The sequence below is a fragment of the Nycticebus coucang genome, chromosome 22 (assembly GCF_027406575.1).
Source record: "Nycticebus coucang isolate mNycCou1 chromosome 22, mNycCou1.pri, whole genome shotgun sequence".
In the NCBI taxonomy this organism is placed as follows: domain Eukaryota; kingdom Metazoa; phylum Chordata; class Mammalia; order Primates; family Lorisidae; genus Nycticebus; species Nycticebus coucang.
This window is the reverse complement of record NC_069801.1, coordinates 1,933,782-1,957,962: the sequence shown is the minus strand read 5'-3', so window position 1 is coordinate 1,957,962 and position 24,181 is coordinate 1,933,782. Positions and strand designations below refer to the sequence as shown.

Sequence of the window (24,181 nt, the reverse complement as noted above, 5' to 3'; positions counted from 1 at the left end):
GGTGGGCCAGGACACCAGGTGCTTCAGGTCCCCGGCATAGTCTTCCTGGGGTACACTAGTGTCTTTGGAAGCTTCATGGTCCCCCTCAAGCCCATTGACCCTAGCAACCAGTAGAGGGTCTTTGGACCTCAGTTTCCCTACCTGAAACAGACGGGTCTGTGCAGCTGAGGACCCGCCTGGGCTGTGTAGCTGGGCAGGAGGGGCTGGGCTAGGTAGACCTGGCCCCTGAGACCTCGCTCCAGTGAGCCAGTACAGCAGAGCCACGGACCCATTACCTGGGGGCAGGGAAGTGTGAGCCAGGTCCCAAAACAATCTGAGGTGCTCAGAGGAGACAGCAAACGGGATGGGCTCTGGGCCAGGCAGTCTCACTGTCGAGGGGAGTGACAGTCCCAGTTACACCCTTCAAGGCCCTATCCTGTGAAGGGGAAGGTCACAACACCTGGGCCAGTCAGGGCTGCACCCCAGGCTGAGCCTGCCCCTACACACACACACCCTGCCTCTGCGGTCAGCGTGCCCTCCCACAGCTCCTGGAAAAGAGCAGGGAGTTGACCCAGCTCACAGGTGGGAAAGCTGGGCCTCTTTCCCTGTAGTCACCATTGATCAAGGTCCCTGCCCAGGTCCAGCTTGCACCATGGATGCAATGAAGGCCACTGGAATGGATCTCCTCCCTGTGCAGAATCTTTGCCATCTGGGCCCACAGCTGCCCCTGAGCTGGGAAAGGCAGAGGACGGCCCCCAGCCCCCACCAGCCCATCTCTCCCAGGACAGCCACACCCCTGACTTCCATACAGGGGCCATGGGACGAGGGCAGAGTCTCAGGCAGACTAGATGCCCCCACCCAGTGAGGGCGGTGCACAAGCTGAGAAGGGTGATGACAGCATCAGCAGGGATACAGGAGGGCTGTGGGGGGGTTGCCTGGGGGGGCGGGCAGCAGCATCCTCTCACCATGCCCAGCCCAGCTGACTGGCTCAGAGGCTACCTCTCCCACGCACAGGTCTCAGGAGGAGAGGCTGGGAGGGAGGGGAGGCTGCCCCCAGCTCCAGGACACCCTGAGGAGTCCCTGCAGATTCTGCTGAGTCCCAGAATCTTAGAGCACTGGCAGTTACACCCTTCAAGGCCCAGCTGTGGCCACCCCTGGGTTCTCAGTGTAAGGTCAGGAGCTACTGGCCTTGCCCACAATGTTCCAGCCAGTGAACAGATTGGTGAGAGGACAAACACACGGTAACCATGTGTGACCCGTGGTACCTGGGTAACTTACTGGGAAGTGTGTGGATGTGCCCTCTGCCCAGGCTCAGCTTCCCAGGGAAATGCAGGTGTTAGGGAAATTCTTTAATGGGTTTGGAAGCCTCCATGCTGGCACTGCAGGGCCACTTCTCTCCAGCTGCCCTCCTCTTGGAACATGGGGCACCCTGGTCACTGGAGGCACTTCTGTCTCTCACCAGGGCTACGGGGCCCAGGAGGGAACCCCATGCTGGCCATGCTGGTAGTAGTGGCAATCCTCACCACTGCCCTGTGGGTGAAGGGGGTAGGGGTGTAGGGACCAGAGCTGTGGGAGGGGCTGGGCCCCTCCCAGGACTTGGCACAGTCCCCTTGAACTTTCCTGGCAGATGCTCCCCCAGGGACAAGAGTGATCTTCCTTCTGTCAAGCATCCAGAGCTCAAGGCAGCAGCCACAGGGCCTTGAGAAGACCCACAGAAGCGTTCAGGGCCCTTGAGACAAGCCATTGCACTCCCTGGAGCCCGGCATGCTACTTGCTGGTAGGAGGACTGTGGCCACATCCGCCACAGCTGGCCTCTTCAGATCCTTGTGACCGGGCTACACATCCGTCTCCACCCGCAGACGCTCCATTCTGCGCACGTTGCCCTCCACGGCCACGCGGCTGGTGATGAAGCGGGCAAAGTCTTCGGGGAACCAGCCTGTCTCTCCATCCCGAAGTCTCTCACCATAGAGCCACCCTGCACCCAGACAGGGGGCGGAGGTGAGAGAAGGCACCCAAGACCCTCTGTGCTGCCGTTCCAGAGATGCCAGAGCCACACATCTCTGAGGACAGACTGCTGTCCCTCCTGGCTCACAGAGCACAGGACAGAGGCCTTGCCCGGGGTCACTTAGGCACCTCGTCCTCCCTCAGGCACTAGGTATCGGAGGAGGAGCTGGCTAGGCTTTGCACCCCCCAAGAAAGCAGCCCCTCCTGCCCCATGCATGGGGTTCGGGGACCCCTAGGAGTGCAGAGACACCCCTTCCTCCTTGACCCAGACACAGATGACAAAGAGCCCACTTTTAGTCCTGCGACCAGGCAGGGAGAGTCTGCCCTTGAAGAAATCCATGAACTCATGCCACCTAGCCTGCCTCTCTGCTGCTCTGGACCCAGACCCTTTCCCAGGCCCTTTGAGCCGGCTGCCCCCAGCCCGCTCACCGTCCTCCTGATGCAGCACCAGGACCACGTCTGCCTGCTGCAGTGTGAGCTCATCTGCTTGCTTTGCAAAGAAGGCCTTGGTGACCTCCACCTGGGGCAGGTCTGTGGGGGCAGCAGGTGTCAGCAACAGGGCTATCTGGGAGGGCGGGTCCAGTGCCCTACTGCAGCCTCTGGGGCTCCTGATGGTCTCCAGCAGACATGGTCCCAGAGCCAGCCAGGTGTCCAGCACAAGGACAGGTGGCAACTTCCCTTGGGCTAAATCAGGGACCCCTCCAGAGGACACAGGACAGTGCTCCTGTTTTGGGGGCCAAAGTGCACAGTGCTGGCAGAGGCCACTCCTGCCCTCCCTCCACCCCTGTGGCCTCAGTTTTCCCCAGCTGCTGGGTAGAGGAGTATCCTTTCCTGGCTGCAGGGAGGGTCTGGGTGACCACTGAGGTACAGCTGGGCACATACAGGGCTCCCCACCTGCCACTCACCTCCCTTGTTGGTGGGGCCCTGCCCCTGTCTCTCCCCGTAGGTGAGCGCCATTATCCACCGGGCCCGGTCACTCCTGGGGGCCAGGGCAAGCATGAGCGGGGGCCAGGCCCGGAGCCCGGCCCTCCACCCTGGTGGTAGTCCTTCAGACATCAGCCTTCGGGATGTGGCAAGGAGGTGGGTGGGCTGCTGGCCCAACTCCACCCCAGGCAGGCTGAGCCCAGGTCACCCCTGCCCTGAGTCACTGATCAGGGGGCAGCCACAGCCCAGACCCCAGATTGCTCCCAGCTTCCTAGTCTGGAAAGAGGGCCCAGCACTACCTGTGGTCAAAGGAAACTTGGAGGGAATGTGGAGACTGACCTACCTTCACCCTTCTTTCCCCTGGGGTCCCCACTATCTAACTTCATCACACTCTAGCCATGCTGTCCACCCACTAGCCATCCCTCCTCAGGGCCGTGCTGGGCTCCCCTTGCCCCTGCCTTACCCCCTTCATGGGTCTGGGGGCACAGCCCTTCCTCAGTGGCCCCAGCCACACCTTCCCTGCCATGACCCCCTGCCTCTGACACACTGGGCATCTGGTGGTTCAGCTGTTGGTGTATGACCCCCACCCCCAGACTATGACACCCACCAGGACGAGGCTCTGCCCCCACCCCTACAGCAGCGCCTGGCACATGGCAGGTGCCCAGAAACAGCTCGCCTGGGAGCCCCTTACGCAGAGTCCGAGGACAGCAGGAACTGCTCTTGGCGGCCCTCACTATTGTGCAGCAGTGTCACCTGGAAGGGGTGGGGCACGGAGGAGCTGCGGTTGCCACCCCCTGGCAGGGGCAGCTCTGAAGGCTCCATCTTCTGGACCCGGAGGTGCTCCATTTGGGCGTAGTCCTGGACCACATAGCTATCCTCACTGTGGGGACACAGCTGTCGGTGGGGGCTCCTGCCTGCTCAGGGCCCCGCCGCCCCCCAGCCCCACACAGTCCCACCTCTTCTTCTTGGTCACCACTAGGACATCGTTGAACAGGAAGAGATAGTACGTGGGCCGGCTGGCAAGTTTCCGGAAAAGTCCAGTCTCTTCTACCAGGAAGAGCTCCCCGCGTTTCAGCAGCCAGCGGGAGGCGGAGATGAGTGGGAGGGACTGGAGGACAGAGCGGGCTGAGTGAGGTCCAGAAAGGACGAGTGACCAGCCAGCCATCCCTGGTCAGGGCCACCCAGAGGAGGGTATGTGATGCGTCCAGACCTTGAAAAAAGGCACAGGCCAGACCCTGCCCGGGACAGTCCGCTCGGACCTCCAGCCGTGCCCACCGCTCACTGGCCTCCTGAATGTCCCCCCTGAGCCGGGAGGCAAAGGCCAGGCCTAGGGATGCCCCCACATGCCTCGCCTATGAGGGACAGGGCACAATGGGAAATGCCAGCCTGTTCACGACACCCACATTTCACTGCCCAGCGGTGTTTCCTGACCCCCAGTTCACAGACACATCACCTCCAGCCTGGGGCCACATTGCAGGGGGCAGATGGAGGAAGGCCACCTGCCAGCCGTGCTTCCCAGCTATGGTTGAGGCTGCTGCCACCTGTGCCCCAACATGGCCTGTCTTGACACCCCATATCACTCCTGATGCTGAACCCCCCAGCCCCTCCTCCCTCAGGCCGCTCTCCCCACCCAGAGGGGCCTGCTCTTCCTGCCCCACCCAGGGTGAGCCAGGCCTGGGATGGGGTCCTTGCTCTGGGCAGGAGTGTACTCCACCCCAAAGTTGAGAGCAACCTGCATGAGTGTGAGTTCAGTGCTGGCAGCAGGTGGTCATGACATCTCCTGCATGAAGCCCGCCCTGACCCATCCAGGAGACTCCTCTCCGTGTAGGACCTCCACACCCTTCACTCTGTTGCTCCACGGCCTTGACCTAGGGTGGCCTGTGACATGTCACCCCAACTAGAGCACCTCTGAAAAGGCAAAAGGTACTACACGGACAGGGCATCAGGATAAGAGGCCCAAACAAGGCCACCTTTGGGGGTGGCCCCTGGACAACACAGGGACAGGGTCAGTCTGTGGGATCTTGGGGGCTGTTCTGTGGGGTAGATGTCTGAATCTTGCCTGCTTGGGAAGGGCTCTGGAGGTTGCCCCTTCCCTAGAATCCAGGCCTCACTGGGAAACCCGAGACCTGAGCTGGCCCTGGAGTGACCATCTCTCCCAGCACTGGATGAGCCAGCAAGGAGTCCTGGCCCAGGGCAAGCCTGCTGCCCCTCTGCTCGGTCACTCAGGACCTGGGGCCTTCTCTGCCTGTGTGATCTGGGGGTGAGGCCAGAGATACCCACCCAGCAGGAGTGGGGGAGGGGTTCACAAATGGACACTCCCAGATGGGAAAACAGAGGTCTGGGGAGACCAAACACACTGGCTAAGTGTGGCCCAGGCCCCAGGCCTCTCTCCAGCCCTCAGGCTTGTGGGGTGTGACCCCTGGACTCAGTTGCAGTACAATAGGAAAAGTGGGAGGGAAGGGGTTGGGAAGGGCCGCCTACCTTCACCTTGCCGAAGTCCAGCTGTGTGTGCAGCATGTACATCTGCTCTGTACGCTCCATCTGGTGGGCGCCCTGGTTGCACCGCCTCACCAGCTGTGTGTGGGCACACGTGTGAACACTCTGAGGCTGCGGGGCCCACGGCACACCCCTGCTCCCCAGCCCCAGCACACCCAGCCCACCTGCCCAGCCATGCAGTGGGCTCACCACTGTGTGAGTACGCCACTCGCTCTGGGCCCCAGTTTCCCTGTCAGTACCATGAAAGGCTTGGGATGGATGATTTGGGAACCTCTCTGCCCCAGGGTCTATGCTGAGCTCAGACACTGAGACTGGGCACCCCCTGATGGGGACACCTCTCACCTTGCTGATGGCCTTCAATGCACGGCTAGCAGCCTGATACCTCTCAGGGTGGCCTTGGGACTTGAGGCAGAGTGTCTGGAAAGGACAGTAGATGTGAGGCTCCAGGTCCCCTCATGCACCCCAGGTATAGCGGCCTGCACAAATCTCCCCACCAACACCAGGCCCTGGGTGGGGCTCCAGAGTCATCCAGAGCTAGCCTCACTGGTGCACTTGGCCCCTGGATAGCCTCCATGCCACCCGGGGCTCTGCCAGAGCAGGCCAGGTGGAATGGGAACGGGGCCCCAGCCCCATCCACCCCGAGCTATCTCATCTAGCTTGGAGACGGTCAGTGGGAGTCCCTTGCAGTCCCATTTCTGCAGGTCCTGGGTACCCCTGGGAGGTCTAAGGTTCCATCCAGCTTGCACCTGCTCTGTGTAGCCTCTGACGGCTGGGCTCAGTCCTGCTGTGTACAGGTGGTGTGTACCTGTGTGTGCAGCCTCTGACCGCTGGGCTCAGTCCTGCTGTGTGTGTGTACAGGTGCTGTGTACCTGTGTGTGCAGCCTCTGACCACTGGGCTCAGCCCTCCTGTGTGTGTGTACAGGTGGTGTGTACCTGTGTGTGCAGCCTCTGACAGCTGGGCTCAGTCCTGCCGTGTGTGTGTACAGGTGGTGTGTACCTGTGTGTGCAGCCTCTGACGGCTGGGCTCAGCCCTGCCATGTGTGTGTACAGGTGGTGTGTACCTGTGTGTGCAGCCTCTGACCGCTGGGCTCAGTCCTGCCGTGTGTGTGTACAGGTGCCGTGTACCTGTGTGTGTAGCCTCTGACGGCTGGGCTCAGCCCTGCCGTGTGCGTGTACAGGTGGTGTGTACCTGTGTGTGCAGCCTCTGACGGCTGGGCTCAGCCCTGCCGTGTGCGTGTACAGGTGGTGTGTACCTGTGTGTGCAGCCTCTGACGGCTGGGCTCAGCCCTGCCGTGTGCGTGTACAGGTGGTGTGTACCTGTGTGTGCAGCCTCTGACGGCTGGGCTCAGTCCTGCCGTGTGTGTGTACAGGTGGTGTGTACCTGTGTGTGCAGCCTCTGACAGCTGGGCTCAGTCCTGCTGTGTGTACAGGTGGTGTGTACCTGTGTGTGCATGCTCGCTGTATGCTCATGTCACACGCTTACACAGGTGTGCCTAAGCCTACGTGTACACGTGTGTATATGTGCCCTTCACTCCCACACGCCCTCCTCGACATTTCAGAGACACAGACCAGTGTGAGTCCCCCAAGGCCCTCCCTCTATTGAAGAAATAGGCAGAGTGACAGGTACCCTGAGGTCTTTGCACATGTGCTCAGGACCAGCGGGGAAGGTGGGAGAGGGAGGCTTGGCAGGGGTCTGGGTGACGCTCATCTCTGTCAGCGAAACCCCTGAGCCATCAGGTTAGTGAACAAAGGGCAGGACACAGCCCGGCACTGGTGCTGTGTGGGTGGCAGCACCTGGGTCACACTGGGTATTAAGCTGTCTTATGCTGCGACACCAGCGTCAGAGACAGTGTGGGAGCCATGCTACACGGAAGGGGGCCCCCTGAAGGCAGCTGTCCTGCCCAGGCCACCTGGCTGTGTACTCACGTCTGTCAGGAGGGGCAGCCGGGTCACCCTCTGCATGGGCAGGATCAGGAAGGAGATCATGGGCAAGCCCCCGCACGCAGGCCGCCTCTCGATCTCCCGTAGGACCTCGCGGAAGGTGGCACTGCTATTCCTACAACAAAGGACAGGCTGTCCTGCCAGGCCGTGCGAGGCCTGAGGCACAGAAGCCGGGCTGTGAATGGGAAATGTGCTCTGGGACAAGTGCAGTGTTCTCCCAAGCCTGGGATGCCCAGGACCCCCGGAGGGCCACTCACGTCAGCCTCTGCAGGGTGCGCTGCTGGTACACCTCATTGGAGCAGTAGGCCACATAGGGATGGAAGTGCTGCTCGGCATGCTCCTCCAGGATGTCGCTGATGTCCTCCACCAGCACCTGGGCCTTGTGCCGCTGCTCCAGGTCCTCAAAGAACCTGCGGGCAGGCAGGCAGGGCTGAGGGCGAGGGCTGGGGTGGGCCTGGCAGTCAGCCCCATGTGCACATACATGAGCACACACGGACATGGACATGCACACGCACGCACACACACACACACAGGAACCCAGCCAAGCTCCTGGAGGCAGCACGTGGCAGGTGTCTGGGATCAGTGTTCCCCGAGGTGTGCCTGTCTGCCACAGTCCAGCCCAGGATGCCCCAGGACAGATGAGCTCCTTCCTGCCCTCCCCCCAACCCCCGAAACACCTGGGCACTCACACTGGGCCCCTTGGCAGCACCCGGTCTGTGCCTGCTCCCAAGAAAAGCTGGAGGACAGAATGTCCACGTTGGGGGCGGGGACAATTGCCCAGCCTTCTGGTCATACAGACGGGCTCAGGAGACAAGACAGGGCCACCAAGGACAGGTCCCAAATCCCACACAGCTCTGTTGGCTAAGCTCCTTGCCCAGCTTCACAAACTGTCCACTTGCACTGAGTCCTACCCTGTTCTGAGCAGGTGATAGAGGCCAGTGTTGAAGGTGGGGTCTTGGCTCTAGGCAGACTCCCCACAGGTGACCACCAGGCCCAGCCTTCTCCATAACCCAGGCCTTGGCCATGGTGGTGAAGGATGAAGTGAGTTAACACTCAGTCTGAGCTGGGCCAGGGTCAGCCAGGAGTCCATTCCCATAGGCAGCCAGAGATTCAATGCCTGGGCCCAAGGTGGCCACCTAGTACGTGAGGTGGTGGCTGGAGCCTCCGTGCTGTAGACCTGAGCTCTGATGCCCAAGGAGCCCCTGGCCTAGCTTAGAAATGTGCCCTCTTTCTTTTCACTGGGCCCTGCCAGGATCCTCCATCTACACAGGGCTGTGCTGCCTGTGAGGGGGCATCAGAGAACCTCTTTGGGGAGCCCCAGGAGATGGGACAGCACGTCAGGGACAGAGGTCCTGTTTGCTCAGACACAGAACACCTCACACACATGTGAACAGGCACCTCCAATGGGTGACTGGACTTCTGAGGAAGGTCTGGGAGAGCCAGCCACCAGCCTTGACACAAAATAGCCTGATTCCCCAGGGTGGTCACTGTGGATGCCAGGACTGGCTAGGGCCTAGCTGGAAGAAGAGCCATAGTGTCCCACCCCTGGGACAATAATGGTCAATCTGAAGCCCTTCAGAAGTCAAAAGCAAACCCACAGCTGCTCAACGCAGAGGGGACCACTCTAGGGGGACACGCAGTCTGCACAGCTAGGGTCAGAGCTAAGGAGGGGGTGATCCCAGACACTCCCTCCCCAAGGCTTGGGAGCTTCCCACAGCTAGTCATGGAAGACTTGACAGGAAGCCCGTCTCCAGGGACAGGACGACCCTCCTTCTGCACCCCCCACAGCCCTGAAACTTCCATAGGCAGCACTGGGTGAGGCCTGATCCTGACGTGAATGAGCCAGCACCGTCCAGGGGTCCAAGACCCACAGGACCCGATCCCTCAGCAGCCCCACACAAAGTCCACCTGGTCAGCAGTGAGGCTGAGGCTTAGGGGCCGGTGACGCCCGGGGTTCCTCCAGGTCCTGCCGGAGGCTCAGCCCACACATGCATGTGCCTACACACATGCACACTCATGCAATGCACAAATGCACACATATGCCCACACACACCCATGCACATGCACAACCCCATGCATTCAGAGCCCACACGCACACACCCATACACAGTACACACACCCTACATGTACACATATGCATGTACACCCACGCACACGTGTGTAGATATCCACGTACATCTCCCCACAGGTGGACACACACATGCACGTGGACACACACGTGGGCCTGCAGACTCATGCTCATCTTCTCTGCCTTCAGGCCCTGCAACCAGAGCCTAGTCCAGCCACAAGACACCTCTGGGTGCAACACAACCTGTGGCCTCCTCCCAGCTGGTGAGCACCCCGTTGGTCATGTGGCCTCCATGTCCAGGTGTTCTGCGGGGGACTGTGCCCATCAGCAGGGCAGGGCCATGCCCCTGGAAAGCACTCCACCCCTCATGATTGTCCAGGATGCTCGTAACCTGGTGTTTAGGCCATCCCAGCCCTCAGGGCCTCAAAGGCCCTTGGTGTCACCTCATCTGAGCCAGCAGCTGCTCCAAACCACCCCAGCCACGGGTGCAGACCACAGTCCTCTCAGAGCCTGTCCACACTGTCACAGTGCTAAGCGGGCCCCAGGGGTGGGGGCTGTGGCATGGGCCTCACTTCTGACTGGCGCCCAGGACGTCCAGGATGTTGGAGAATAGGTGGTGATGCTCTGTCTGGGTCATGGTTGCCCGCAGCTCTCTGGACTGTAGGAACTCAGCCACTAGGACACTCAGGCTGTGCTGGTAGGAGAACTCAGATGTGAGGATCTCGAAGATGGCCTGCCGAGAGGGGTCGGATGAGCCACCTGGCAGGAGGCTGGACATAGGCATGATCTGGGCAGTGGGGCAAGGGGGGCTACCAGCCCTGGACAGAACCCCTGGACAGGGCTGTCAGGACAGCCAGCCCGGGGATATGAGCCTGACGCCCCGGGCTTGCACCCTAGCTCTCCACTTACAAACTGTGTGAGGACCCTGTCCTCGTCTGGGAGGAGGTAAGGGTGGCCCCTCTGCATGGAGCCTGCCCTAAGAATTCACATGGTGATACACAGGGCTCAGGTAGTACCCGGCACAGGGTGAAGGCAGAGTCCCCAGGTACCGTGGCTGCAGCTCCTCCCACAGGTCACTGTGCAGCCCATGACATGGCTGGGGAAGCCCTGCCCATGCCCTTACCTCCTGCCTCTTGCGTTCCTCAGCTGGCAGCGTGTCCAGGACGCCCGACTCCACCACCTGAGGACAGCACAGCCACTGTTGCCGCTCACACATCCGGAAGCCTCAACCACATGCCCTCCTGCCCTCCTCCCTTGGACCCAGGGCCCATATGGAGGACAGAGTGGCTGGGGGCAGGCAGAGCCACGGCCTCCTAGAACACCAGTAGCCAGGGAGCTGGCTCATCCTGCTGGGACTTCATCCTCCTCTCCTGGAACCTCCCCGGGCAGACCAGGGAGGGAAGGGCCTGAGTGAGGGGCTCTCACCCCAAAGACCCTCCCTGGGGCCAGAGAGGTGCGGAGCCCACCCAGGTGGGCCACGTGGAGGGTGGCACCATGACTCAAACCCCCCTGGGCCAAGTGAGTCAATGCCCTGCCCAGGAAGGATGGGTGACATTATGTCAGCCTTGGGCAGTCAAGACCCCCAATGCCCCTGGGCCTTGCTGCCCCAACCTTTCACGCCTCCCCATGGGTGCTGCTGGTATCCAGCTCTCCCGCCTGAGTCTCCCCCTAGATCTCCTCCTGAGCCCCCTCACTCAGCGCACAGCATGGCCACACCACCCTGTGGAGGGTCTCCTCCTCCTAGGCCTGGGCAGGCAGTCTCAGACCCTGGTGATGGCACCTCGCCCCAGGCCAGGGAGATCACATATCCCTAGCTTCCATGGGAGTAAACATGCATCCAGACCTTTCCATCTGTGAGGAAGCTTCCCCACCAGCCCCCACCCAATGCGGGGCCTGCCCTGGCTGGGATCCCATGGCATGCAGCAGCACGGAGCAGGGCGGGTGGTCATGGCCACAACCCTTGTCTCTCATGGGAACAGCAAACAAGGGGGCCCACTGTCTGGCAAATGAAGAAAAGCCAGGCCCACCCTTTCCTGCCATGAGTCTGAGAGTCATGAGTCTGTCCACACTGGGGCCACACCCTCCACTGAGACCCCCTAGCCATAGGGCAGGATAGGCCCCACTTCAGACAGGAAAGTGAGGGGGTAGCTTGGCCCTGGCTCCTCCCACTCGCCTCCTCTCGTAGACTCTGGCCCTTCTGGGGGCAGGGCCCCAGGAAGGGGTCCCTTGTGCCCTCAGCTCCCTACATGTCTGAGCCTGGATGCCCCTCACCTGCATGACAGCATGGGCCAGGGGAGGGAATGACCAGGGGCTCCTGTGCCCCCCCTGCCTTTTTGGGCTAGCCTCACCCCCCACCCTAGCCTACCTCTGGGAGCTGGCTCCAAGTGACCTGGGCAGGCCGGTAGCTTTTGACCACAATGGTGGAGTCTGCCTTTCCAGTCCCCTCTGGGCTGGTGGGGTCATCAAGCACATCGTCGTCAGACTCGGGACTGGTGTTCAGGCCGCGCTCCTGGATCTCCTGGTAGAACTGGGGGTCTGGAGAGAGAAGAGCCACCTTCAGACCAGGGTCAGAGCAGCACCCACAGGGGCCATCTGTGCCTGGGCAGTGGGAGGGAGGCCCTGGGTGGGACCTGTGCCCTGGCTGAGCTGGGAGACTCTGGTGCCATCCCCTCGAGCCCTCCTTCCTATTCAGCAAGCCCCGCCTGGGACTGGGATCAGCTGGTCCCTAGCTTAGGGCACCACTACACTAGCAGAGGAGCCTCCGCCAACTTCACCTTGGACTTGTGACATGGCTGCTGCTCCCCTCAGAGCGGCTTTTCCCTGAGACTTTTATACAGGAGGCTGGATCCCCACTTCCCAGTCCATGGCTGACCACAAAGCTTCCAGGGACTGGCAGGGATGGAGGGCCCTTTCTGGCTCAGGCCACTGTGTCTCAGAGCCTTTCAACAAGGCCAGGTGTTGGGCAGTCAAGACCCCCAACGCCCCTGGGCCTTGCTGCCCCAACCTTTCACGCCTCCCCATGGGTGTTGCTGGTATCCAGCTCTCCCGCCTGAGTCTCCCCCCCCCCCCGATCTCCTCTGACCGTGAGGGTTGCAGATGGAGCGCACAGCTTGGCATCTGTACTTCCCGGGCCCAGCACCCTCTGATCTGGTCCTGGTCCCACAGGCACAGCCACTGCGGGCTGGGCCTCGCACACACCTGGGGTGCTTAGGGTGAGCATGGGGGCTATCTGTCCCCTGCTTTGGGATGGCACAGAAGGGAATCCGAGGGAACTTTCTAGATCCTTCAGAGCTACAGTTAGTACTGGGACCTCAGGATCTGGGTCCCTGGAAGGACCCCACAGAAGTTCTCCAAGCCCCAGGGACACTCCCAGGAAGCCCAGCTCCAGCCAGCCCGGCCTTTGGTTGCCTGCTGAAGCCACACTCACCATCCTTGAAGGAGCCTTTATGTGCACGTTTCCGCCCCAGCGTCCTCTGTGCAAATGAGAGACAAACTCTGGCTGTCAGCGGGGAGGGGCAGGTGTGGGCCTACTGTGTGTGACTCTCCTGCCCTGGTACCCAGGACCTTCTCAGCCCCATGGGCAAAGTCATGGCCAGTGGGAGGGGTTATGAAGGTGCTCAATAAATGTCAACTCCACAAGGGCCTCAGGACCCCCCAGGACAGACAGGTGGAGGCCTAGAGAGGGCAGGGTAGGTCCTGGAGGAAGATGGAGCTAGTTCAGAGGGGAGACAGTCAGGAGAGTGGGCAGAGGGTCTGGGAAGCCCAAGATTGGGCAGGTGTGGCTCTGCAAAGGCTGACAGGGACAGGGGGCTGTACTCAGGGCCCTAGCAGGTCATGATCTACAGTAGAAGGGCAGGGACCTGCAGCTAAAGGACAACATTGGAGGCGACGGGGCCCTACCCTGCAGATGCCCAGCTTGGAGCCCCCACCTTGGCCAGGACACAACATGTTCCCAACCTCACACATACGCTGGTTCCCAGAAAGCAGGAGTTGTTGGTTTTTCCGAACAGGCTGGGATCTGAAAACTCCCCTTGCTGTACCTGGCAGGCACCCTGAGCCCTGCATCCTGGAGCCCCCACCTCTGCTGCCTCTAGGTCTGGCTGGAGCTTTTGCCCCAGCCCCCACCCTTCCCACCTCCACTCTCGCCCTCCTTGCTCCAGGGCCCAAGTCATGGGCAGCCCATCCTCTGTGCTTCCACTGCCCCCTGAGCTGGGCTCGGCCCGGCCCTGTGAGCATTTCAAGGATGCAGACCTCGCCCACAGGGCCCACCTCGGCACCCCAGCACCAGGTGTGTAGCGGGTACTCAGGGAGTGTCCGCAGATGCAGGAATCAACAGTGAGTGAGTGCTGAGTGAGTGAATGATTACGGGAGCCCTGTAGGCTGGGCACAGAGTGGTGTGGCCATCCCAGCCCCTGGGGTGTGGGGAGCCACAACAAAGGTCCCTCGGTGATTCTGGGGTGTGGTATCACTGGTGACCAAGAAGACATGGGGCCACCCAGCCTGGAGGCTGACAGGAGGTCTCAGCTTCCCCTGAGGTTGTAGCTGCAGCTCCATCTGGGCAGGCAGCCAGGGCAGAGGGGGAGGGGGAGGGCACCCAGGGGAGGATACCCTTCCTGTGGACAGTGGCCAGCACTCAGGTAGCTGAGTTCTGATCTTGAGTCCACCCCAGTAGGACTGCTGCTTAACACGGGGAGGCCAAGGGTCTGTAGGGTTCAAGAACTTGCCCGGGCTCACACAGCAACAAGAGACACCCCTCAGCCCTTCACCAAGTCAGTTGTTGCGTCTCGGGCTGCTTTCCAGGCTGCGCAAATGCCCCTGGCCCAGAGCTGCTTCTGTTCCCAATTCCTGAGAAAGCTCAGGCCTTCCAAGGCTGCTGGAGAAGCCCCAGTGGGTGGGCCCTGGCCAGCTGGGCTCCTGGGCACCAGCCCACCAGATAAGAGACCAAGCAGGGGGGGTCAGAGCCCCAGCCCTGGCCAGAGGGTGCCCAGGTGCTGGGCAGCTCTCCCTGCCTTTGGCTACCAGCCACATGGGCCTGGCCCCCATCTCTGGGGAGGGTGACTCAAAGGAAAGGTACACCAAGTCCAGGGGCCCCATGCTGGCCCCCTGGGTCCCCAGACTCAAGAGACATCTACAGTTGTGGCTGTATCACTGGCCAGGGAAGGGTACACCGCCCTGGACCCCAGCCGCAGAGCCCCAATAGCAGGCAGAGAAGTGGGGAGTGAACAGAAGGAACATGCAGACTTCTGCCAAATCCGAGGCAACGGGGCAGCTGCCCCCACCCGAGTACCAGCCTGGAGCCCCTAGGCACACAGAGCCCGGCTGGTCACTGCTGCAAGTCATCACTGAGCCCTACATTCACACTTGCCAGTACCCAGCCAGGGCTCAGAGGTGTGTTCACCTAAGGCTTTGTTCTCCACTCAGCCTGGCAGGTGGACGCCAGCATCTGGGGATCTGTGTAAGACTCTTGGCCTTTCCAAGCTTCAGACGCATTGTCCATAATGTGGGGTATTCACACCCAAGGCCTGGCTGTCGGGCTTCACTAGACTAAACCAGTCAGTAGCGTGCACAGCTGGACACGGTGGCCCACACACTTTGGGAGGCTGAGGCAGAGGGTCACTTGTGGCCAGGAGTTGGAGGCTGCAATGAGCTCCGACGATGTTATTACACTCTAGCTTGGGCGAGAGTGAGGCCCTATCTCAAAATTAAAAGAAAACCAGCCTACACACAGTAGGTGCTCACTAAGCAGCCACAGCCACAGTGCAGAGGATGAGGATGAAGACGGTCAGGGCACCCCGGCCTACAGCCCCTCCCTACTGTCCAGGTGTAGGCCCCTACCTTATTTTTCACTGGGTACCGGGCAGGAGGCCGGCTGGGCTCCTCAGCCAGAGCCTGGAGCTTGGGGCTCAGCTGGACGGAGTCCCCCTGGCTGCTTGGCTGGCCCGGGCCCTTCATGGCCGCCCGGTAGGATTGGTTCCGCAGGTTCCGCCTCAGCATCCCCCCGGGGCCTGAGTCCATGTCCATGTCATCCAGGAAGAAGCTGGGGACAGTGAGGAGCTGGGGGCCCCGCCGGGCAGCCTCCCTGCTAAGCACCGCTGCCCCGAAGCTCTGGTGACGGGCTGGGGTCTTTGCCTTGCTGGCCACAGCCAGGCTCCTGGGGATCAGCTGCTGGGTGCCCATCTTGAGGGCCGCCGGGCTCTGCGTGCTTAGAACAACAGGACGTGACTCCTCATCCCCTGGGGGTGCCGGGGCCTCGGACTGGAAGGCAGCATTGGCCCTGACCTGTAGGGAACCCCGCACCATGGGGAGCCCGGGGGCTGGGTTCCCATTGGCATCGAGTCGGAGTTCTGAGTGGAAGCGGTGTTCCAGAAGCTTGTCCTCCAAGGAACTGTCCGAGTGCCGCTTGGACATGCTGGGCTTCAGGGTCCTGGGGAAAGGCAGAGCAAGGGTCTCGTGAGGGCCTCACTCCCTGTGCCTCTTGGCCATCTGCTCCTCCTGTTCCTTAGCACCCGCTGGGCCAGAGCCCCACTGTGCAAAGGATGGTGACTCAGCTGGTGGCAGGGCGGGTCATCGGCACAAACCAGTCCCTAGGAGCCCAGCCCCCACCTACCCCGATGGAGGGAGGGGTGTGTCTGAGAATGGCAGGCCTAGGGTCAGCCAGATGCTGGTTCTTGACCTCTCAGGGACCTGGGAGGAACACCCCGCCTCCTCTGTTTCGCAGCACACCCAGGAAAACTCCTGAGCTGAGGGTGAACTGGGGCAGCTCGGGGTGCCTGGCCCTGGAGCACCACAGGTCTGGGCTGGAAGCTGGGCTGACAACAGGCACTTCCTTGTGGTCACGAGGACAGTTAATGCTGTCCTCTGCAGCGCCCCAAGACTGGCATCAGGTAAGGTGGTGGTGACCTCAGCTTCCCAGAGCCCCCGGGCCAGGCTCCCCAGAGAAGTGGCTGTCTCCTCTCGTTTTGCAAGTGAAACAGTGAGGCCTGGGGACTTGTCCAGGATGAAACAGAGGATGTGGCAGGCCCAGGATCCGAGCCCGGCCTGTCTGCGCCCCTCTCTTAGCCACACCACGTGGTGATATGTCTGTGAATGGCTGCCTATAAAACCCTTCCATACGCCAGGAACACGCAGCATCCTTCCACATCCCCAAGCTCAGAATAGAACCGGCAGCCCCAGCTCCAGGAGCCTCCTCTGAGAGGACAGTACCTGTCCTGTGCAGGTGTAACAATAGCAGAGCACTGGCCCCCAACCCAGGGCAGCAGGACACGCCACCCAGCATGGGGAGTAGCCACCCCACAGGCATCACTATGGCCCAAAACTGCCACGTGTGGGCCACCCACTCCCCACCCCGGGGATGCTCTGGCCCATCCCTGCTGGCATCGTGTGTCCCCAAGTCCATCTACACCCCACCATCCTCAGCCCTGGGCCTGACGCTCCTATGAACCTGGTGCCAACATTTCTCACTTTCCTCCTTCCTGCACTAGGCAGGGCTGTCCCTCCTGTACCGTTGGGCTTGGGACGTGTGTCCCTCTCACATAGAATTTTGATGAGCTGGCTCGAAATTCAACACTGTGCCTGTCCCCTGATGCCATGACCATGGGCATGTGCATCCAGATGGAGTCCTGGTGACCGGGGACACACGTACGTGAACTGGGGCCCAGGAGGAGTCCCCTGACGGTTTGCTCCTGAGCACTCTGCCACATCACGTCCTGGGTGGGGTGGGCACGGTCCACGGCCACCTTTCCTGACCAAGGTAAGCTAGGTTCTGGTCTGCGCCCCTCTCTCAGCCTCACTAACTGGCCCATTCTGAGGGTCTGCCCTCCCAGTGCTCTAGGCACATCCCAGCTCAGGGGCTCCCACATGAGTCAGGCATGGCCCTGCCTGGGGCACAGCGTCTGGGAGCAAGTGATACCACTTGTGTGTCTTTGTCTCAAAATCTGATGATGGGCACTGTCAAAGTCCATCCCTGAGGCTGCTATGAAGCATCCAGGAGCTCAGGGGTGCAAAGGGTCTGAAATGGGACCAGGCTGGCTGCTGGGCCCACGCCAGTGCTGCAGTGACTGAGGCCGCGGAACAGGTGCCAGGGCTCAGGAGGACCACGGAGGAGCAAGTGCCACATGGAGGAAATGTGCTCCGGGACTCTGAGTCACATAAAAACAGGGCCAGCCCCCAGACTGTATGTGACAACCACACATCTCCAGAGGTCAAAACCTTTTTTTCTGGCAGAAAAACAAGGGTCAGAGTCACCTGCCCAGAGTTACTCTCTGCAGGGAGGCCTGGTGAGGCCATACAACTGACTAAATCAGCATGCTGGGGCATCTGTGGGACACTGGGAGGTCTGGCTCTCTGTCCTCACTCAGCCCCAGAGGCTACCAAGCTCTCCGGGACACCAGTTCTCTGCAAAAAACCATCCCAGGTGGGAGTGCAGGCCCTAGGGAGGGGCTGCCCACAGACGGCTGGCTGCCAGCCCCCACGCTGGCCGGGGAGGGCACATTCCTCAGGACATGCCGAGAGTCACAGGAATGACAACAGCAGCTACACCAGGCCTCCCCTGGGGGCCTGTCTTCTGTGATGCCAGCGAGGGCCTGGGCAGGTCTGCCACATCCCAGGATCACCCACCATGGTAGCCTGTCTGCATTTTAACCTGGTGGAGAAGCCAGGTGACTTCAGAGTTCTGTCTCTATAGACAGCAAGCACAAGATACCCCCACGGACAGCCCCGAGATCCTGTGCAGGCCTTTTCTGATAAACGTGGTTCACTTATCTGGGGGGTACTTCCCATCATCACACCCATCTCCTCCTCTCAGGAGCCCCAAGTCACAACCCCCCACTACTACATTCCTTCCTGCCCTCCAGGGCCCAGGCCACCACTTCTCTGCCCAGATCTGACTCTTCCTAGCCCTTTCCTCCAAGACAGTGCCCCAGCCCTGGCGGGTGGCACTTCCCCAGCTGGTGGCAGCCTCTCCCAGGGGCGGTCAAAGGCTGCTTCAGGCTGGAAGGCGCCCTAATGGGAACCTGTCGGGTGAGCCACCGCTGGGTGTGGCCTCCATTCCCCAAGAGGCAGCCACACCCACAGGTCTGGGGCACCACTGGCTGGGAACCCAGGGCCCTAAGGAGGGCGACACTGTGAAGGTTGTGGGCAGGAGCTCTGGGACCCAGTGCCCCTCCCGAACCCAGCTGTCGTGAGCTGTGGTTCGGGCAGCACCCCTGGGCCTTCTGAATTTTATTAAAGAACTGTGCTTGGACAGTTTTGAAAGTGAAAGAGCAACAAAGGCGTATCCCAAAAGCCAGGTGTCCCTACCCTCCCCCTTCCCCAGGGGCCAACTCTCTGGGCTCATCAGCTTCTCCCAGGATTTTCAATAAGTCACAGCCTCAGGCTGTCCCCACCCTCTCCCTACCAGTGGAGGACTCAGCCCTGCAATGCCACACCAGGCCAGCAGCCCCGAGGGTGAGAAGGCCTCACTACCTCGTTAATGATTTCCTCCTGCTTCAGCCCTGGCTCCTGGTTAATCTTTCCCCCAGCATTCCCAGTCTCTGCTGTGTGCTTCCGGAGAATCTGTCCTACAGTTCCAAGTCCCAGAGACCTTCTGTCCTCCCTCTGGGCTCGCCTCGGGCGGACCTGACATCCCCACCCCCACCCCGAACCATCCTGCAGGGGTGCCTGCTTCTGACAGCCTGGAAATGCCCTTTTTCTTCCATAACCGCGAATCATTCTGTTCTGTTCTTCTCTGTCCTCAGTGCTGCTGGTGGGGTGCTCCATGACACTCCAATCTCTCCATCTCAGACCTGCCCTGCTGGGGGTCTGGGGCTCCCGCTTTGGCTGAGGGGCTCTGATGTTCACGGTGATGTGCCTCCGTGGGGAACCACTTCCCGTCACCAAGCCAGGTGCAACTTCCCGGATGGTTACCCCTGTCTTTTAGGACTACAGTGTTTGAGTACCGTTTCTTCATTAATTTCTTCTACTCTGGTTTTCTTTCTTGGAGTATCCCTCAATGAGTACTGAAGCCCTGAAATCTCTCCCCATTTCCTATCTCTCCGTTCCTACTTTTTCATCTGTTTTCCTTCGTGGGACAATCCCTCTACTTAATCTCCCAATCTTTCCCCCCTCTTGTTAATTTCATTACCCCACAAAGAACTTTCTTTCTTCTTTAGCCACGCATCCTGTTCTTGCTTTATGCACCCAACATCTTCTGTTAACTCTGAGGATGAGGATTACATTTTCTTCTGAACACATTTCTCTTGGCTGGATGCTGGAGCCTCAACTACAGTGTATACTTTCTTCTTCTCGTCTCAGCCCCTGCTGGTCTCTCTTTCAGGCTTTCTGTAAACAACTGCTGGTGGTAGTTGGTTGTTTCCTTTTGCTTCTATTTAGGAGAAAGGCTTTGCGCTGGTGGGAGGCCCAGGTGCACACACCTATGAGCACAGGCATCTGACCTGGAGGGCTCTGTGGGACTCCTTGCCCGACCCCAGCCTCTCCTGCAGGCTGCTGGGTTTTGTACCTGTCCCATTCACTAGACACTGGCCCATGCCTGCTGTCCTGGAGCTGGTGAAAGGGAGGGGCTGGAGCTCAGATTCCTTTCAGTTGCCCTCCCAGCAAGTGCAGGCCACTCTGTCCAGCCAATGGTGCCACACAGAGAGGCCAGGTGCCCTGCAGTGGCCATAAGCCACAGAAGTGGATCTATTCCCTTTCAAGGCAGCCTGGACTTGCCAAGCAGCCTCAGGAAAGCTCCAAAGACGTGCACAGTGGCCACAGCTGCAGGTGGGCTGCCTGTCCCATCTCCCAACGTCTGTAAGCCTTCTGCTTCTGGGGCAGGGACAATTTTGCATTCATGCCCCTACAAATACTTGGGCTCAATTCCCACACTGATGCATGAAGGCCTGGCTCTGGGCTGCTCGGCCCTGGTCTCCTCTCCCTGACTCTGTCTTCCCAAAGAGGCTTCCAGGCCCATCTGTGTTGCTTTTCAGGTGGCTTCCTGCTGCTTCTGCTCAGGGTGGGCTGAAAAGGCCCCCCACGGTTGGGCCCTCCCTATTCTCTTTGCCACTAAATACCTTGTCTGGTATTCCTGACACGTATTTTAGGGGTGATGAAGGGACTTGTGGGACTTTCCAGGAGGAGCTACAGGACATGGAAGGCCAGGTGGGGTTAGGGAGGGCTCTGGCCAGTCTCAGGTGACCCAGTCAGCCTGCAAGCCCTAAGCTGCACATGCCTCGCCTGGCTGGGAAGGGCTGCTCTGTAGCCCAGCCCCCAGCACCACGCCATCCCTCCTGCTGCCCCACAGAACCACAGTCTCTCCTGGGCCTGGGGCTCAGGTCACAGATGTTCTCCTGGTTACCAGGACCCGATCGCCCTGAGTCTGGAAGTGGCCGCCCCTCTGGTTAGGCTACTGTGTGGTCTCTAGCTCCACCCAGGGGTAGTTCCAGCTTTGGGCATCTCTGTCCCTCCTACCCTGGCCTGTAGGTCCTGCTGACCCCAGCCTGCCTGGTGGGGCTTGGCCTCTCCAGAACCTTCCACCTGACCCCTGTCTCTGCAGTCAAACCGAACCTACAATGACACCCTTGTACTTGGGAAATTCTGCCTGACCCAGCCTGGAGCTTGGAGCCACATGTAATCTGGGGGCAGGATCTGGCTTTGTTAAGTCTGGTGGTACACAGGGCAGCCATCTGCATTTGCAAGGTGGCCCTCAGCAGGGGACACTCTCAGCAGGTCTGGAGACATTGGTGATGGTCTTGGGCACTAGCCTGGAGCGGGGATGGGGCAGAGAAGGGTTCAACACCCCACAGTGCCCAGAACGGCCAGAACACAGGTATCTGGAGCAAACACCCACAGGGTCAAGAAGGAAACCTCGGCACATCTAACTGGAGGTTCACTGCTTGCAGCACAGTGGGGGGGGGGTGGGATCCACCTGCCCTGCCCAGCCACTCCCAGCCTCCCGGCTCTGAATCCAGATGTCCCAAAGCCCGGCCCTGACCAGACCCCCAAGGGCTCCAGGAGTCGTCCCAGGCAGGAAATCAGAGTCCCACTCTGACAGGTCCCAAAGGCAGTGCCCTCCGAAGGCCTTCCCATCCTGTCTTAAGCTCCTCCCCAAACTTCTGGAAGATGGGTGTCTTCCCTCTCTGACAGGTGAGGGATCCAGGTGTGCAGGTAACATGACCTGCCTGGGTCAGACTGCTGGCCAGCCAGAGCCAGGCAAGGAGCCAGGCCCTGTCCTGACCTAGATGACTGTGTCAGCACAGGGGACCAGGCGAGTGGGGAGTCTGGGCTCAGCCACAGAGTCTCTAGAAATAAAGATGCTGCCAAGGACGGACAGTTGTGCATGCAGGGAGGACCCCAGGCCCAGGGGACATGCGGCCAAGATAAACCTGGAACCGAGACCAAAACTGTAATGCCCAAACCCTTGGTGAGTGCTCGAGCCTGGAGCAAAACACAAACACAGACTGCCAATCTCAGGGCAGCAAACTGGGGCTCACTCACCGTGGGGACCCCAGCAGCTGCACTGCACCACTGCAGCTCTGTGCCTCAGTTTCCTGCCATGCAGGTAGAGTGCGATTCCCACAGAGGGTGGTCACGTGGGTCAGAAGTGACCCAGGGGGAGCTGAGCCCTCTCCCCTGCAGGCCTCCACCTGACACACATAGTCCAGCTCACCTCCAGGTGTCTCATCTGGCACACCTGCTCCAGCTCACCCTCCAGGTGCTCTCTATTCCAGTGCCTGAGACCTCACTGGTCACCTCCAGGAAGCCCACACGACCCTCACCTGCACTGCTCTCTCCCACCTGCCTTTAGCCTGCACCCCCCACCCCCAACCTCAGCCTCTTCCCTGTGGACTGTGAACATCATTACAGCAAGGACCACGTCCGTCTGACACACTTATACCCAGAACAGGAGCTCAGCACAGGTTCGCTGGGTCAGCACCCTGTAAGGGAACACTTCTCACTCCCTTTTCACAAATGAAGAAACTGAGGCTCAGAAAGCTTAGGTGATTCACCTTAGTTGATACACCTGAGCCCACACACCTAAGCGCAGCACGGAGGTTGGGTGGACAGCCACAGACAGCACCTGGGACCCTCTCCCTGGTCCCCAAGGTATCCAGTACGGAAACCCCCACGTCAGGTGGTAAACATTCATCTCAAGGGCACAGAGCCCAGGTGGGCATCTGGTCAGATGCAGCGGCACCAAGGTCTCACGGCTGCCACTACCTCAGCCCCCCCGCCCCACAAGCAGGGCTGGAGTCCACACTCAGACCTCAAAAGGGGTGCTTGCTCCCATTTTGCAGATTTAGAGACAGGCGGGGCGCCGGGCGTCCACGGTTCCCACTGGTAAGCAGGAGCCACAACTAACGCAGCCTCCCAGCCTGCAGCCCTGCACACTCCCTTCAGTCGGAGGCACAGCAGTACCCCTCCCTGCACCTGTGCCAAGCCCACCAGGGCGTGCTGGGGGGCATAGGGGTGCTGCTCTTAACTCTAGAGACCGCAGCAGGTTGGGGGACACAGTCCCCAAGGAGCTCTCGGGAGGCTTATGCTGCGTATCCTCTTAGAACCTTTCAAACTTCCAGGAGTCCCTCGGCGCTGAAGCCTAAATCCTGGCTCCGGCTGCGGAAGTTTCCCTTCAAGGAAGGGGCTAGGCCCCCGGGGTCGCCGGGTCGTGTCGGAGGGCCCGGTCCGCGGCTCCGCCCTTTCGCAGTCCGGGCGGAGGAGGAGAGGGTCGCCAAGTCGTGGCGGTCCCCGAGGCGGGGCTTGCGGCAATAGCCAAGGAGAGGCCCCACCCCTAGGTTTCCTCCCCCTCCCCCGACTCACCTGTTCCCCAGGCTCAGTGTCCCCCCACGCTCACCTGTCTCCCGGGATCACCTGCGCAGCGGAGGAGCCGAGCGACGCGCGGCTGGAGGGCGCGCGGTGGGTCCAGCCTCCAGCCGCCTCCGGGGTGAGCCCTCGGGTCCCTCCCAGCCCCGCCCCCCCACTTCCTGCTCGGCGGGCGGCGGGTCCGAGGGCCGCGGGGCGGGGCCGGGCTGGGCACCTGCTGCGCCGCCGCGCACCTGGCCGCGCCGCCTGCGTCACACGCCGCACCTGGGCCGGCCGGCGCCCACGTGACCTGCGGACTGGCTCGCGCCTCCGTGTCCAGGCCAGGGTCGCTGCTGTCCGGTGCCTCCTGCGCCTCCCCGGCTCCCACGCTCGCTGTGGCTCGCGCGGGCGTCGCCTCCCGGGCGTGGGGGCCGCAGTGGTTGGACTTCCTCCGTGCGTCATTCGCCTTCCAGCCCTCGCCTCGCTGCCTCCTCCTCCAGGAGGCCTTCCCTGAAGGAGACCAGCCCTGCGGGGACACATATTTATCGCAGTGAAGCCCACAGGCTAAAGGGCAGCCTGGACGCACACCGAGCTCTCTGGCCACCTTCTTGGTGCGGACAGTCATCAGCACCCCTGTCCTGCAGATGGGGACGCTGAGGCCTGCGGAGGAAGGGGCTTGCCAGAGTGCCCAAGGCTGGGCCTGCACTCCAAGCCTGGCCTTTCCTTGCTCCCTCCTGAGCCCTGGGGACGGAGGAGGGGTCCCAGGGTAGAGGCTGCAGCACCCCCATAGCTGGGGGAGTCCAGAATCAGGCGCCCTGTGCTAGGAAGAGGGCTGGGCGGGGTTTACTTCCACCTGAGATTGGGACAGCCTTGCCATCCTACCTGCCCTGTGTTACCCACCCCAGTTTCCAGCCCCACAAAGCCCACACCAGCCCTGGCAACAGTAGACTCGTCCTCACAGCATGCCCTTTCTCAAGAAACTGCCCATAGCCGCCAGGG

General features: G+C 60.9%; 1 protein-coding gene across 6 annotated transcripts; it reads right to left on the bottom strand.

Moving 5' to 3' along the window:
* Window positions 1-1,263: 1,263 nt before the first annotated feature.
* ARHGEF16 (Rho guanine nucleotide exchange factor 16) lies at window positions 1,264-23,534 on the bottom strand. 6 transcript variants are annotated; one of them, XM_053576086.1, is made up of 15 exons: window positions 16,020-17,465; window positions 15,248-15,836; window positions 12,840-12,885; window positions 11,778-11,947; window positions 10,536-10,592; window positions 9,985-10,106; window positions 7,602-7,754; window positions 7,330-7,459; window positions 5,746-5,820; window positions 5,389-5,481; window positions 3,864-4,015; window positions 3,599-3,787; window positions 2,889-2,962; window positions 2,413-2,514; window positions 1,264-1,954 (listed from the first exon to the last, which is right to left on the bottom strand). In XM_053576086.1, exons 1-15 carry the CDS (start codon window positions 16,541-16,543, stop codon window positions 1,815-1,817), a joined length of 2,616 nt encoding a protein of 871 aa, XP_053432061.1. In that variant the 5' UTR covers window positions 16,544-17,465; the 3' UTR covers window positions 1,264-1,814. The 6 variants fall into 6 exon arrangements, with proteins under 6 accessions (XP_053432061.1, XP_053432063.1, XP_053432065.1 ...); XM_053576088.1 differs by lacking the exon at window positions 16,020-17,465 and adding an exon at window positions 23,235-23,534 and having other exon boundaries at window positions 1,296-1,954; window positions 9,985-10,145; XM_053576090.1 differs by lacking the exon at window positions 16,020-17,465 and adding an exon at window positions 23,201-23,222 and having other exon boundaries at window positions 1,296-1,954; window positions 9,985-10,145.
* Between the last annotated feature and the right edge of the window lie 647 nt (window positions 23,535-24,181).